The sequence below is a fragment of the Volvox carteri genome, assembly GCF_000143455.1.
Source record: "Volvox carteri f. nagariensis unplaced genomic scaffold VOLCAscaffold_21, whole genome shotgun sequence".
Classification (NCBI taxonomy): Eukaryota; Viridiplantae; Chlorophyta; class Chlorophyceae; order Chlamydomonadales; family Volvocaceae; genus Volvox; species Volvox carteri.
The window spans coordinates 1,665,412-1,679,052 of NW_003307564.1; the positions used below are offsets into that span (position 1 = coordinate 1,665,412).

Sequence of the window (13,641 nt, forward strand, 5' to 3'; positions counted from 1 at the left end):
GGCGATTACGGCAATGCTTTCTCTCATGAATCATTCCACACCGATGGCCAGGTTATGAGACAGTTCTATGCTCTTGATGCATATAATCTGGTCATTGTGCGTGTTCTGGAGGGGGGGCAACCAGTATTTCGGCCGGTCATATGGAAGACGCACGCTCGCTACCTTGGCCTGCACTTTGGACCCAGCGCGGCTTTCGGATCTTGTGCGATGGGTTATACTCAGGGGGGCCATCGGGCCATGTTTGCTCTATGCAGAAGATTACGTCGGCAAGGATTGCTACTGCCCTGCGTCGGCATGAAGTGTTTCAATGTGCAAGTACGCTCTATCTTTTCCTACGGCGCCCAGCTGTGGGGTATCGACCAGGTTTTGATGATGCTAGGAAAGGGTTATCCGGCCAATGAAGCGCCGCGTTCGTGCTCCTTTGAGGTGGCGGTATGGTCAAACTACAGATCTGGTTCATGAAACAGCTGGTGGAAGTTTCTTTCTGTACCCCCCCCCCTTCAGCTCCTGTTTAGGGTGCTTGGTCAGATGCCGCTGCAGTTGCATTGGGCCGAATCCGTTTTTCGTTTTTGGAATAGTTGGTGGAGGACACTAGTAGTGTTTACCATAGTGCCTTTCGACAGGAAGTTCGGCTGGCGCTGGCAACGAACTTTCAATGCGATGGAGGGGTTCCAAGGTCATCAGGGTCCTCAACTACTTAGGGCAAGACTGGGTTGAAGGAGTGGTCACAGGTGACATCAATACGAGGGTCAGGCGTTACTCTGCCTGCAAGCTGAATGTTGTGGCGCTACTGGATACCCTCAGGGGCCGTATCAATGGGGAAGTGGCAGGCTAGGTAGACCCAGGGGCCTTCATCTCGGACGGCAATGTGTCCTGGATGGGGCTGCCGAAACATATCGTGGGTTACGTCCCACCGGCACACCACCATGCCTTACTTCGTTTCCGGTTGTGTGTTTCTGAATTGGCGGCTTATAGCGCGAGCAACAGATTTAGGGAGCAACGCGTATGCACGGTTTGCGGCATAGATGGTGTCATCGAAGATGAAAAGCACTTCTTGCTGGAGTGCCCGGCGCTAATGTAGGCATGGCAGAACCTCTGGGACCTAGGAATGCCCATTAGCGCGAGCATCCTTGATATCAGGTCGATGATCAACGTGGGCTCGCGAATGACATGTTTCGCTTATGACACGAGCAAGTTACATCCTAGAACTGACTGGCCATTATAGCAACGTATTTCTTTTTTAGGTTTTATTGATCTTTACTGGTACAGGCGATGGCGAAGCGTGAACTAGACTTTATCTTTTTCTCTTTCTTGCGCGACTGAAAGCCGTCGTTTGAACCGTACGAGCTCGCTGTAGCTTGTAATACCCATCCATCCATGAATTATCTAAGAGTTATTTAACATATGGAACAGTTCAGCAGCCGCAGCAGCTGGGTCGGCAAACTCCTCATTAGATAAATACCGTATTACTGTTGGCTTGCTCACCGGAGATTTGACGAGCCATGAAAGCCTGCATGGGTCGTAGACGAACAAGATATTGACAAGAAGTAACGTCAAGGACGGATAGCGAGACAGACGGTGGTTTCTGCGTTTGGGGTGCGGCGTGACATGCAAGCACGGAAGTGTAGTGTGAATAATAGGAAGATTATGAAGGTAAATCTGTGAACTTGAACTGCGAGCAGGAATGACAGGGCCGAGGATAGCGCGTGCGAATTACGACCAACTGCCGCATGCCGAGCCAAAGAAAGCCAACAAGCCAAGTGAAACCCCGACCAGGCGAGTACGCCAGAGATTCTATTTAAATGTAAGCTGAAAATGAAGAGATTTTAACGAAACCGTTTTTTATCTTCAGAAAGGAATATGAGGATGGATGAGATGGATGAATGGATGGATGCATGTGTCCGGCCCAGACGAACCCGATAGCCTCTGGACCGCCTTAAGATGAAAGGAATATAAAAATGATTTGCGCATCACGTACATGCGCCCCGGTAGATTAAGGAACTTCTCAAAGATAGCGGTATAGCAGCGTTCACTTGTTCCGCCATTTGGGTGCTATTACAGTTTTCTTGTCGACTTTTGTGCCACCGCTGACGCAGTGATGGTGTTCCTGTTATGCCATTGCTGAATACATTCGTTACATACCAGCTCCGGATCCCCACCATTCCTCACATCCTAAGCCCCCAAACCCCGCTCCACCCACCATCACGGCCCCCCATACATAGGCGGTCCGGCTTCTGGAGGTGAACCGCCATCAACCTTCTATGCATCGCAACTTCAGTGCCGACTGCTTTAAGCTTGCCCTGGCATCATTAGGATGCAATCATTGCAAGGGGGACAGGGAACCAACCCACATCACTAGCCGTACATGCTAGCGGTTGACAAAAAGCCAACCTACCCCAGGACACGTACTCCGGGCAAAAAACAAAGGAGCCGTGCATTTCGCAAGTATCAAAAGTCCACAAATACGCCTTTAAACCGGCCGGGACGAGACTCGGTTTACCGCAATGAAATGTAATGGAAAGTGCCTAACCATGCATAAGAAGTGTCTTGTCTACACCTGGTTCGGTGAAGCAACCAGACCTGCCTGCTGAGCTGCTGCTACTGTGCTGGCTGGTGCACGCTGACAGATAACTTTTTTTGTGATAAGACTGCCTATGTATACATCTTATACTAGGGTTTGGTACTACTGGTTACGCGCGACCATTGCCCCCGGGAGATCCCAGGATCGATACCCGTTAGGGTCAATAATCCTTCCGATGGTGGAAGGTATTGCGCCCCTAGTTGATGGACGGTGGTGACCTGGGATAAAGTTAACCTGCGAGCCGACCAGGAATGGAGATGGGCCGCTGTCGACCCGGCAGATTCCGTTGGATGCTGGTGGTGGGTGCGGAACCTGAGCGATCCACTGAGAAGTTGACTAGGGTGACTGGATGAGGGTGCCCCGAAATACCGGGGAAGGCAGGGTTTCGCAGGGTAGCTGCCACGGGTGAAGATACACCCCCCCTGTTTCACACATCTTTAGGCTTGGTTTAACATACGCTGAACAGGGGTAAATTCCAAAACTTGGACGAAGTTCTTCACAAACAAGTTTTAAAATCCAATACTTAGCCATTCATACGCGACTCTTTCGACCCGGCCCAGAAGTAGTCTTAATGAAGAGCTACATGAAGCATGAAGCAAAATTGGCTTTTGTGAAATGCTTGACTCCGCTAGACCTCGCGCTTTAGAGCGTCCTCATCTGGGCTTTACGACATCGCCAGCTTGTAACATCACATAGCCAGGCTTGGTAAGCCGTAGCTCTCCACCTGCTATTCTGACCCTCGTTAGCCAGACATCGTGGAAGATTTGCCAACTTCAGCTGTTTGACTGCTGCCATCGCAACCTTCATAGTCTGATTCACCTGAAACCTGACTGAAACCCTGGATGTTCTATTTGCTGGGCACTCAAAAAAGTATTACAGTAATTTCTAGCACGTTGCCGCTGCTGGACTACTTCCTTGACTAAGGTTGCACGTGTGTCAAGTCCTTAAACCTGGCCCATATCTGCCTATTACCAGCTATTACTACCGACCCTCCCTCCTCACCAAGTGACCCCACCCAAACACCGTGGGGTCTGCTTCTCATTCACCGCCAGCTCTTCCTCCTCTGTTCCTACAATACCTTGCCCTCAATAGTGCATAAGCCCCCTTCTCCGCGCCCCTCCAGTTGCCCCCATATACAATCAAATCAGCTCAAAACGTCCAGCATCATGATCTTCCCATGCTGGACTCCTCCACGGGGCCCAGGTACTGCCGCAACCGTGGTGAGAAGACCTCGTAGATGAGGGTCAGCGGCCGGCCCCCACTCCAGAAGACGTAGTGGCGGCCCCAGAAGGGCCCTGCACAGCCCATTAGCTGCTCCAACGGGGGACTGCAGCCGCAGAACAGCGCGTGGACCTCCCGGTACAGCTCGATGTGACCCTAAAGGACCAAATCGTGGTAGTGGGGGTATTGGTAGGAGTTAGTGGGGGCTCAATCATACCAGGAGTCAAGGGAGTAGCTGCTGGCGTCCAAAACGTAGTGGGGAACGGGGTGGTGATGGTGATCGTGGATGCAAAACAGATGTTTACAAACACCAAAATCCGCCTTCCCCTTCCTCGTGATCAACCCCACCTCGCCCCACCTCATCTGTAACCAATATGTACCCATCAAGCCACCACCACTACCGGCTCTACGAACCATCCATCCACATTCCCCCCACCTGCCGCCCCCAATCCTCATCTATTCCTCTAAAACTATGCATCCTACCCACACACCTGGCTAAGAGACACCCAAATGGGCTTGGATTTATCCCTCAGGTACTCGTCCACAGTGTCCGCATTCCACCAAGAAGACGCATAAACCAGCGGCAACAATGCTGGACCCTGAGCGCCCCGACCGCCCCCATCATTATCACCACCACAACCACCACTGTCATTGCTGTTGCTGCTGGTGATCTGTGCGCTGTTGTCGACGCCGCTGCTGCTGCTCTCGTTGGCGTTGCTGTCCGCGAGGCCACTGGTCACCGGTTGACACCGCAGCAGGACCTGCAGCACCATCCGGCAGCCAGACTGCATCAGTCCATATAGGTCGGCCATGGCGATCTTTTCCTGACTGACTGACGCATATGGCCATAACCACTGCAGCTCCTCAAATGCACCATCGCACCCCTCACGGCACTACTGGTAGGGTCCGCAAGTTTGGACTAAATGCTTTTCCTTGACAGCCTTCCTGTCACCCTAATCACCCCACCACCTAAACTCCGTCCCCCACCTGTCGCTGCACCCTAGGTCCAGGTATCAGCTCCGTGCCCGGGGGCAGTCCCTCCAGGGACCAGCCCACGTTGCGCATGGAGAGACACTCCTGAGATGGGAGAGGAGCGGGAAGTGGGGAGAGGGAGGAATTGAATACGGAGGAGGACACGTTTTTGAACTTCATACGCGCAGATGTGGGGACAAGCCAAGGGGAGATGTCAACGCAATAGAAAAGGGACGGGAGAAGGAGAAAGAAGGGTTCAGGTTGATGCGCAAGGTGGGACAGGGCACGGGGGGGGGGATGTCCGTAAGGTATGTCGGGAAGGCCGATTCCGTTAGTCCAGGTGGGGGTAGGTAGGTAGGGACGGACGAACGAACACGACGGAAACAATCCAAACTGCACAAGTCCCAGGTCTCAAACTAAGAGGAGCCGGCGGTGGTGAAGATGATGAAAACAGCTGTCAAGCGGACGATGAGTGGGCGAGCAAGAAGGTAATCGGGGTTGGGCACGAGAGGGTTCACGACTCGTGCGAGGGGAGTGTCTTCCTCCTGGGGTGTCATCACCCTTCTTACCACAGCGACAGGTGAGCCGCTGAGGAGTTGCAGGTGACGTGTTACGGAGCCATCACTCAGGAGCAATACCTGGACCCAGGGGGGGAGTCGGGCCCGGGGCCAGGGCGGCGACGGAGGGATGTTATGTAAGGTATACGTAAGGAGGCAAACAAAGAAGCCAAAGAGGGCTGAAGGGGTTGCGACGGGGTTCGAGTTCAGGAAGAAGACAGCCGGGTCGGGGGTAAAAGGAGGTTGCAACGGAGTGCTTAGATAACAACCCGTTAGCAGGGCAGCCCGGCCCCTGAACTCCGGACCAGCGGCTGTGTCTCCTTATCACCATCTCCCCTGGTAAACCATTTCCCGTGGGGAGCAATCCCCGTCCCCGGGGCCCCTATCCCACCTTCCACATGGGCGACAGGCCGCTGGGCACGGCGTTGGACTGGGCATCCTCTGCGGAGGCCTGGAAGGAGGTGTGGTAGAAAAAGCGAACGAGGCGGCGGGGTTGGAGTTAGAGTGAGGAATGCACGTCCAAGAACGCGAGGCTGTGCACCTGAAGTGGGGGGTTGGGTGTTCGAGGGTGGCGTGGTAGCGGCGCGAGTGGAGTGGCGGAATGGAATGGGGTGGGGAGGGGTAAGTGGGGCGGCTGGGGCGGTGTTGGGTGGGTTGTGCTGTGGTAGGGTGAGGGAAATCACGTGCCAAAATGCAGCTATGAACTGGGGTGAGGTGGGATGAGTTAAGGCGTATCAAATTCCCGTCAAACGTGCAATGGAGGAGACGAGGAAAGGCGTGCGGATACGTTGGTGGAGTTGTCGCGGTGCTAATCCGGTCCCGGTATTAACCTTTGATTGCGCGCAAACGAACGTGCGGAATCGTGTGGAGAGGATGAGGGTGTGCAGCCAACGCCCTGACGCCTTACGTTGTAGGAGAAGGGGGGCTGCAAAGCCGGCCAGAAGGGTGGGGCCTCATCTGCTGGTGGGCCTGCTGCGTTTGAGGGCCACGTAGTCGTTGTGGAAACGCCGGCGTAGGAGGAAGGTGCCGAGGTATTGGCCCCGGAACCGTCATTATTGTGCGCTGTTGACGCGCCTCCAGGACCAGGAAACGCTCGCATCTGACGGAGGCGATGGGCGCTCCATGCGTTCATTAGGCAAGGTGCTCGCCTTCTGTACGATCCAAAGGATGCGCGTTGTCCCCAGACCCATGGGACAGGCTGAGACTCTTTGCGTGAGCGGGCAAATGCCGCGACCGCTGCGCATTTTGCATGGATGCCCTGCGAGGCCCAGCTGTCGATGGCTGTGCATGGCATGATTGCCCAAGGCAGCCGACAACTACCGCACGCTCATAAGGTCAAACTAAATAATAATTGCTATCAGAATGGTCTGAGTGTAAAAGTCACCGCGACCTTGCGTTCATTTATGATGGATGGCTCACAAGAAGCAAAGGGTAGTGATAAAGTAAGGGGCTGTTGCAGAAGGTTAACTTATACCGTATTATAATGTGCGTGATGTAAGGGACGACCATCAATTGCCCACCTGACGTGTTGTGCATCAACATGCATTACGCGAGTTAACATGAAGCCGTTCACTAGAGAATGTATCCTACAGTTCTATACGTATAACACATGTCTTCGTTCATACATTCGTATCCGTGAGTGTATAACTGAGAACAGAATTTTCATTAGGAGCGATCTTCCCGCTTAACTCCAATTTTGCTGCTTTCTTTGCCGGTCCGCCAAGCCTGTGCAGAATTACTTAAAGGATTTGCTAGGAGAGGTAGTTACCCAGAGAACTGTAATAGTTAAGAGTTCAGCCAAAATGGGTAGGTCCGGAGGCGAGGGCCTGAAGGGATACTACCGCGCGAAGATTGAGGAGCTTGAGCTTCAAGTCAAAGATAAAACACACAATTTGCGGCGATTGGAGGCGCAGCGCAATGAGCTGAACTCACAAGGTTCGCTTACCCGCCGTTTGTGAGGGGACAAATGGCTATGAGGCATATTTTGGGGCTTATTTTGGTCGCTTTGTGTTGTAGTTCGCATGCTAAAGGAGGAGATTCAGCTCCTTCAAGAGCCTGGATCCTATGTGGGCGAGGTCATTAAGGTGCGCAGCGGAGTTTTGTTGTGGGGTTTCATTATGTTATCTGGTTTCTAATTGTTTCCCTGGTTTCGGAGTTACGCTGCACCATGGTGCTGGTCTTCTTCCCCGGTTTGGGCTCTCTCGGAGTTACCTCGGTGTTCAAATGGGGTGCCCTGGAATTGACATGAGGCCACGCCTGCGCGAGTCTTGCGCGAAGGGATCACGTCAGAGCCGGCAGAGATATCTAGGGTTTGTCCGCTTAGCCCGCTGTTGCCCACCTTAGTTTGACATGCACTTCGTAGGGGGTTTGACTGACCGATGGCCTAACATGGCGGCACCATACCACCAACTAGCCCACCCTTTGTGAGGGGTTTCGAGACTTGTGGTTCACCTGCGTTGTCGCTCGCCCCTAGTATATCGTTCCTCGTGCTGGTTGCAAGCCGTTATCAAGGAATTCCTTCGTCCGGTTTGTCCTTCTGCGCAGCTGATGGGCAAGAACAAGGTCCTGGTGAAGGTGCACCCAGAGGGCAAATATGTGGTGGACATTGATAAGGTGAGGGGAAGGCGCTATTAGGTGAGATGCGATTGGTAATGATGCAGAGGGCCTGCCAAATCGATTGCTGCGCCTTGTTATGCCCCGGCAGCTCGTGGTGTTGAGAGTTTTTAAAAAGCAGGGCCACAACGCGCGGAGTCAGGAGCGGCGAGGACGTGTGTGGATATGACGTGGGAGGACGGGCGATGACTTGACTCGTGGTGGCAGGCGTAGCGTCTATTCACACCTTGCGGACAGGGTTCAGGAGGGATTTCAATTCGCAGGAAAGAGAGCTGTGGATTAGGACCTTGTGACGCGGCGTGACGTGGCAACCTTTACTGCTGCACTAACTCAGCACCACTTTCGCGCGCCTCTCACCTTCTTCCTAGCTCTGCGACACCGTTTGTCTGGGAGAAGTGCTTCCTAGGTGGCAAGCATGCCATCCAGCATGGCATGCCCGATTGGGCATAAGGCATAGGCCTTCTTTCTGCGTGCCTGCGGGGTGGCAAAAGTGAATCCAAAAAGCCAGTATCGACCTATAAATAACGTGGCACGTTCCTCCCCCTTTTCCGTGTCTGTCCCACTCGGCAGGACATCTCCATTGACAAGCTCAACCCTGGTGCCCGAGTGGCCCTCCGCAACGACTCCTACACGCTGCACCTGGTGCTGCCCACCAAGGTGGATCCGCTGGTCAGCCTTATGAAGGTTGAGAAGGTGCGTAGTACGTCAGCGACAACCTGCGCATGGAGGGGGATGCGTTTGTTTGGAGATTTACAAGCGGGGAAGGATCGAACGAGTAAAAAGGGGAGAAAGTGGTATGGGTGCGGGCTGGGAAAAGGTGGGGGGTATGCCGAAGGGGGACGCGAAGCGCTGCTTGGGTAGACGCCTCCGTGCGCATTTGCGGTTTGAGGGGCGTGATGTTTGGGCAAGGAGGCGGGAAGCAGGTAGAAGGATACAAGATGCTACAGGAGGCATGCTAGTCCTTGCGATTTTACAGCTTTTTATCCAAGAATGCATAAGTTTCTTTTGGATACTCCGCTGCAGGTCCCCGATTCCACGTACGATATGATTGGTGGCGCTGATCAGCAAATCAAGGAGATTAAGGAGGTGCGATTTTAGAAGGAACGGGCGCAGTACATTGGTGGACGTTGCCGGATGCGGCTCTGGGGTTGGCTTCCCTGTGGCATCAGGCCGTACAAGTCGTTCCCGACGGAATCATTGCCATTGGAAGTTCGGAACCTCGCGGCCCTCCGTTTGGTTACGTCGCCGAGGATACATGCTAGGCTAGTTCGGCATAAGGAGGCTAGCTCGTATGCGGGTCGCGTACCATCACGGCCAGCTGCAGTGACCTTCGCTATGGTTAGCGTAGCTTTGCCAGATCGATGTGCTCCTGCAATTCTTGCCTCATACCTCTCGGCCCTGTTGCACTGAAGGTCATTGAGCTGCCTCTGAAGCATCCGGAACTGTTTGAGAGCCTGGGCATTGCGCAACCGAAGGTGAGGCGCGCTGGACGTCTCGCTTCACGGTTCTGTTCACCTCGCTCAGACAGAATGCGTGGCCGTGACGGGAACAGCAACCGTAGATCTTTCCCGACCTGCTTCATTTGTCTGTCGGGCATCTAGACTGTCACGTTCTATTCGTCCAGCGTTTGTACATGAAATTTGTCTTAATCTGAGGGTTGCGTCGGTTGCTTCATCGCCTCTGTGTCCTTGCTCCTGCCGACGTATTGCAGGGTGTGCTGCTTTACGGACCGCCTGGTACGGGGAAGGTGCGCAGGGGCTGACGGACAGGGACTGAAAAAGGGACAGCAAGACTGTTATGTTTACCTGGCAGCGGGCCGGGCAGAGAAGCGAGCGCCACAGCCCACGTACCTGCATTCGCTACCGCACAGCTGCCCGCCTCCCCCTCGCGTCATGGCGCAACTACGCATTCACACAAGGGCTTCCGTCGCGTCGTATGCCCATTGGATGCATGCCTTCATCTTTGCTCTTCGTGGTCTGCTTGTGGTTACTCTTCATGGCGCCCTCGGCTGTATGCGCACCTCTTTTCTTCCAGACGCTGCTGGCTCGCGCGGTGGCGCACCACACCGATTGCACTTTTATCCGTGTCAGCGGCAGTGAGCTGGTGCAGAAGTACATTGGCGAGGGCAGCCGCATGGTGCGAGAGCTATTCGTCATGGCCAGGTATGGCACGGATGGGTGGGGAAGAGCTACTGTTGTGACATGGGGGCCAAGCGGACTATGGAGAGACCCGGCCACATGGGAGAGGGCTAGATGGCGGGGTTGCGACTTGAATGCAGGATACTGTGATGCGCCATGTCGTGGAGGTGGTCGCTAAACGATTCTATTGGGTTGCCAAGCGGCGCATGCGCTACACCCTGTGTGTGATGAGCCGGTTTATGATGGCGTACTCAGCTCACAGAAGTTTTTTGCGGTGGGGGTGCTTAATGAGCGTATGTTGGACTCTTAACGACGAGGGCTGTATAGTCGTTACTCTTGCCAGGTGCCCGATACGCGGTACTCCATTTTTAGTGCACCCTGTTGTGTCCATTCAGCTCGCACGTCTCCCACTGTCCTTGCAGGGAGCATGCCCCCTCCATCATCTTCATGGACGAGGTGGACTCCATCGGCTCGGCACGTACCGAGAACTCGGGGGGTGGAGGGGACAGCGAGGTACGCTGCTGGCACTGATGCGCTCCAAAGGTGTTTGCGCTGTCATGCGTACCCTGGCCTCTTGTAGGTGCCAGGGAGTGTGACGTGCCCTTTCTGGCATCTCCCCATGTGTTACCGCTTTGCATTCCATCAATCCTTCTGCTGCACATGGGCCTGCGTTTCTTGTCCCCAGGTCCAGCGCACCATGCTCGAGCTGCTCAATCAGCTGGACGGCTTTGAGGCGTCCAACAAGATTAAGGTGAGCCTGATGTGAGGTGATGTGCAAAAGACATGTACATGTACGTGCGTGGCCGAGGCTGCTTGCTGTGTGTTTGGCAAGAAGTTATCTAGACGGACGTTAGGTTGTGTGTAACCTGGAAAGGCCTCTCAGGAAATGTTACAAGTTACAAGTGCCGCACGAGTGCGGGGGGGTCCGTCAAAGCCGGGAGGCCATGGACTATATATATTGAAAGTTTATTACACCGTACAACCGGCGGTGTTTTGGGGTCCTACTAACTAGACCCATCCTCATCCAGTCACCCGACAACCGTAGAGGCAGATCAGCCATCACCACCAACTCAGCATGCGAAACTTAGTCCATCAACTAGACCTCATGTCCACACCTCAGCAGCGATTTGTAAAGGAAATGCGGACTTATTTTCCTTGAAATCCCCACCATCACCAGCACCGTCTGGCGAAACATAATGCTATGTGTTTTACGTTGTCAGGGATGTATATGTACTGTCTTTGCTCGTGCGAGGCTCAAGCGGGGTCAGGGGCTGATGAATCTTGATACCGATCACCATAATTGATCTGAACTATCGTCACCTTTCTGGCCCTCATTGGCATCGCTTGGACATTGCCCTCCCTCGCTGTTCTCTGTAGGTCCTGATGGCCACCAACCGCATCGATATCCTAGACGCTGCCCTGCTGCGCCCGGGTCGCATCGACCGCAAGATTGAGTTCCCCAACCCCAACGAGGCGGCCCGGCTGGACATCCTTAAGTAAGATTCCGTATGGCTTCTCTGTGTCCTTAATCCTCGCGGTTTTTGCGGCCGGCGTGCAATGGATCTGTGGGGGAATTGGCTAGGGGGCGTCAGGACGGCCTGGCACACACCGGAGAATCCTGGAAACTCTTATTATTGCCATTAGGATAGCGTTGATATGCGTTATGCCGGCCTACGGTTGGAATGGTTGAAGCTTACATGCAGGTGAGGCCCTGCCGCAGGGTGGGCTGGAAACCGGAGGCAGTTGGCCGCCGCTAGCCTCATCTCTATTCCTTTTACTGTATACACTATGCTCCCAGGCCGCGCTGGGTAACTGCCGTTGGCTGTCGTAAAGAGTGCGCGCCATGGCGGCCTGAGCTGCACAGCTGGTAGGAGGCATACACGCTGGAGGCTTGAACCTATGTGTTCAAGGGACAGACATAGCAACACGGAGTGCAAAATCCCATCAATGAGCCTCCTCCCGCTCTGCCTTCTGTCGCCTTCGGCGCCCGCCATCCTGACTGCAGGATTCACTCCCGTAAAATGAACCTTACTCGTGGCATCGACCTGAAGAAGATCGCGGACAAGATGTCCAATTGTTCGGGTGCGGAGCTCAAGGCCTGCTGCACAGAGGCGGGCATGTTCGCTTTGCGAGAACGGAGAGTGCACGTAACGCAGGAGGACTTCGAGATGGCCGTAGGAAAGGTAAGTGCAGAGGAGGCATACGTCCGAAAAGAATAGTGGGCGAAATCGTCTAGAAGTAAAAGCCGGGTAAAGCAACGCTGCTTATGTGTATTAGCGGCCAGAGCGAGCGGCAGTCTAGGACTGGATGGTCTGGTAGGTAGGTTCTGGGGTCAAGGGGTTTGGGGGGTCTGAACGGTATTTGATGGGGAAGAGGCAAACTAGTTGGAGGTAGAGGGGAGAACTGTCGGCGGGTGGAGCGTGTGTGTGGTTTCCGCACAAGAGTGAGGGGGCATGGAGTAAGTAAGATGATTGGTCGCGCCACGGTAAATTTCGAGTTCGGGAGCTGTGAGACCGACAGACAGAACCTTATGGGCCCTGCTGACCGGTTTTTCTTGTGTAATTATTGCTTTTCCCGCAGGTTATGAAGAAGGACTCAGACAAGAACATGTCCATCAGGAAGTTGTGGAAATGAGGACGAAAGCATGTAAACACCTCCTTCAAGATACGAAACGCATGCAAGTGGTGCAAGGCAATGACAGAGCGGAATGGCGTGGAAACAAGGGCACGGGAGGACTTGGCGGGTTGAAACGGTGTTGGTATGCTCCCTGCAAATATATGTCGGAAATGGCCCCGGCCCTTGGCGATTGTGCACCGATTCAAGCGTGTCCGCGAGGAATGCTGATTGCTGGCTGATGAGGAGCGTTCCTTTGCTGATGATGAGCATTCTGGTCATATAGGGGGCGGGCATTTGCAGCCAAGAGGCGGTGAACAGAAGCTTCATACTTTCGTGGTACTTGCAGCCGTGAGAAATCTTTTCGGTTGGGGTTGCAAACCCGTGTGCCTGCATTATGCCGCCAATGGTGGGGAAGGAGGAGATTAATTTGCGGCTGACACGACGGCTTTCGTCGCAGGCCACAGCTACGTTTTCCGTTATGGCAACCTTTGGCAACTCGAGGTCGCCAAGTTATGTGGCAGGGACAGAACGCTTACTTAACGGCTGCGCAAGGTTACGCACGCACTTGTAAATGTTGTATTCTTGGCCCGGTTTCTCTCTTGCACACCTGGTTTACAGTCGTCCACGGCATGGTGCAGTGAGAGGTAGGACAGCATGCAATGCCCGTGCGGGGACTAAAGTGTTTACCCTTTGATTGTCATTAGGTCAAGCTGCAACAAAACAACCTTTGATGTCCGATGCAAGGACATGAACACGAACATCCAACCAAGGACCCTGTTTGCGCTAGGGCCCAGAGAGCGCAAAACGATCATGGGGCTACAAAGCGGAACGCCTATCCGTGGAAGCGGGGAGAAGAAGCAAGGCATATCAATGAAGCAAGCGTCCTTCAGGTTACACTTCGGTTAGTTGCAGGGTTCGTTACAAGAGGGGGCACGGAGCGGAG

At 54.0% G+C, this 13,641-nt stretch overlaps 2 protein-coding genes across 2 annotated transcripts; one reads left to right on the top strand and one right to left on the bottom strand.

The window, feature by feature from the left end:
• Positions 1 to 3,565: 3,565 nt before the first annotated feature.
• Positions 3,566 to 6,804, bottom strand: VOLCADRAFT_104962 (uncharacterized protein). Its single transcript, XM_002951059.1, has 7 exons — positions 6,239 to 6,804; positions 5,873 to 5,965; positions 5,723 to 5,782; positions 5,344 to 5,412; positions 4,790 to 4,879; positions 4,294 to 4,563; positions 3,566 to 3,958 (listed from the first exon to the last, which is right to left on the bottom strand). The coding sequence occupies exons 1-7, from the start codon at positions 6,623 to 6,625 to the stop codon at positions 3,746 to 3,748; spliced, it is 1,182 nt and encodes a 393-aa protein (XP_002951105.1). The 5' UTR covers positions 6,626 to 6,804; the 3' UTR covers positions 3,566 to 3,745.
• Positions 6,805 to 6,930: 126 nt separating this feature from the next.
• rpt6 (26S proteasome regulatory complex) lies at positions 6,931 to 13,284 on the top strand. The gene is made up of 13 exons (XM_002950964.1): positions 6,931 to 7,266; positions 7,348 to 7,415; positions 7,876 to 7,944; positions 8,515 to 8,637; positions 8,968 to 9,030; positions 9,357 to 9,419; positions 9,656 to 9,691; positions 9,979 to 10,106; positions 10,505 to 10,595; positions 10,768 to 10,833; positions 11,460 to 11,578; positions 12,088 to 12,265; positions 12,663 to 13,284. Exons 1-13 carry the CDS (start codon positions 7,134 to 7,136, stop codon positions 12,714 to 12,716), a joined length of 1,191 nt encoding a protein of 396 aa, XP_002951010.1. The 5' UTR covers positions 6,931 to 7,133; the 3' UTR covers positions 12,717 to 13,284.
• Positions 13,285 to 13,641: the final 357 nt, after the last annotated feature.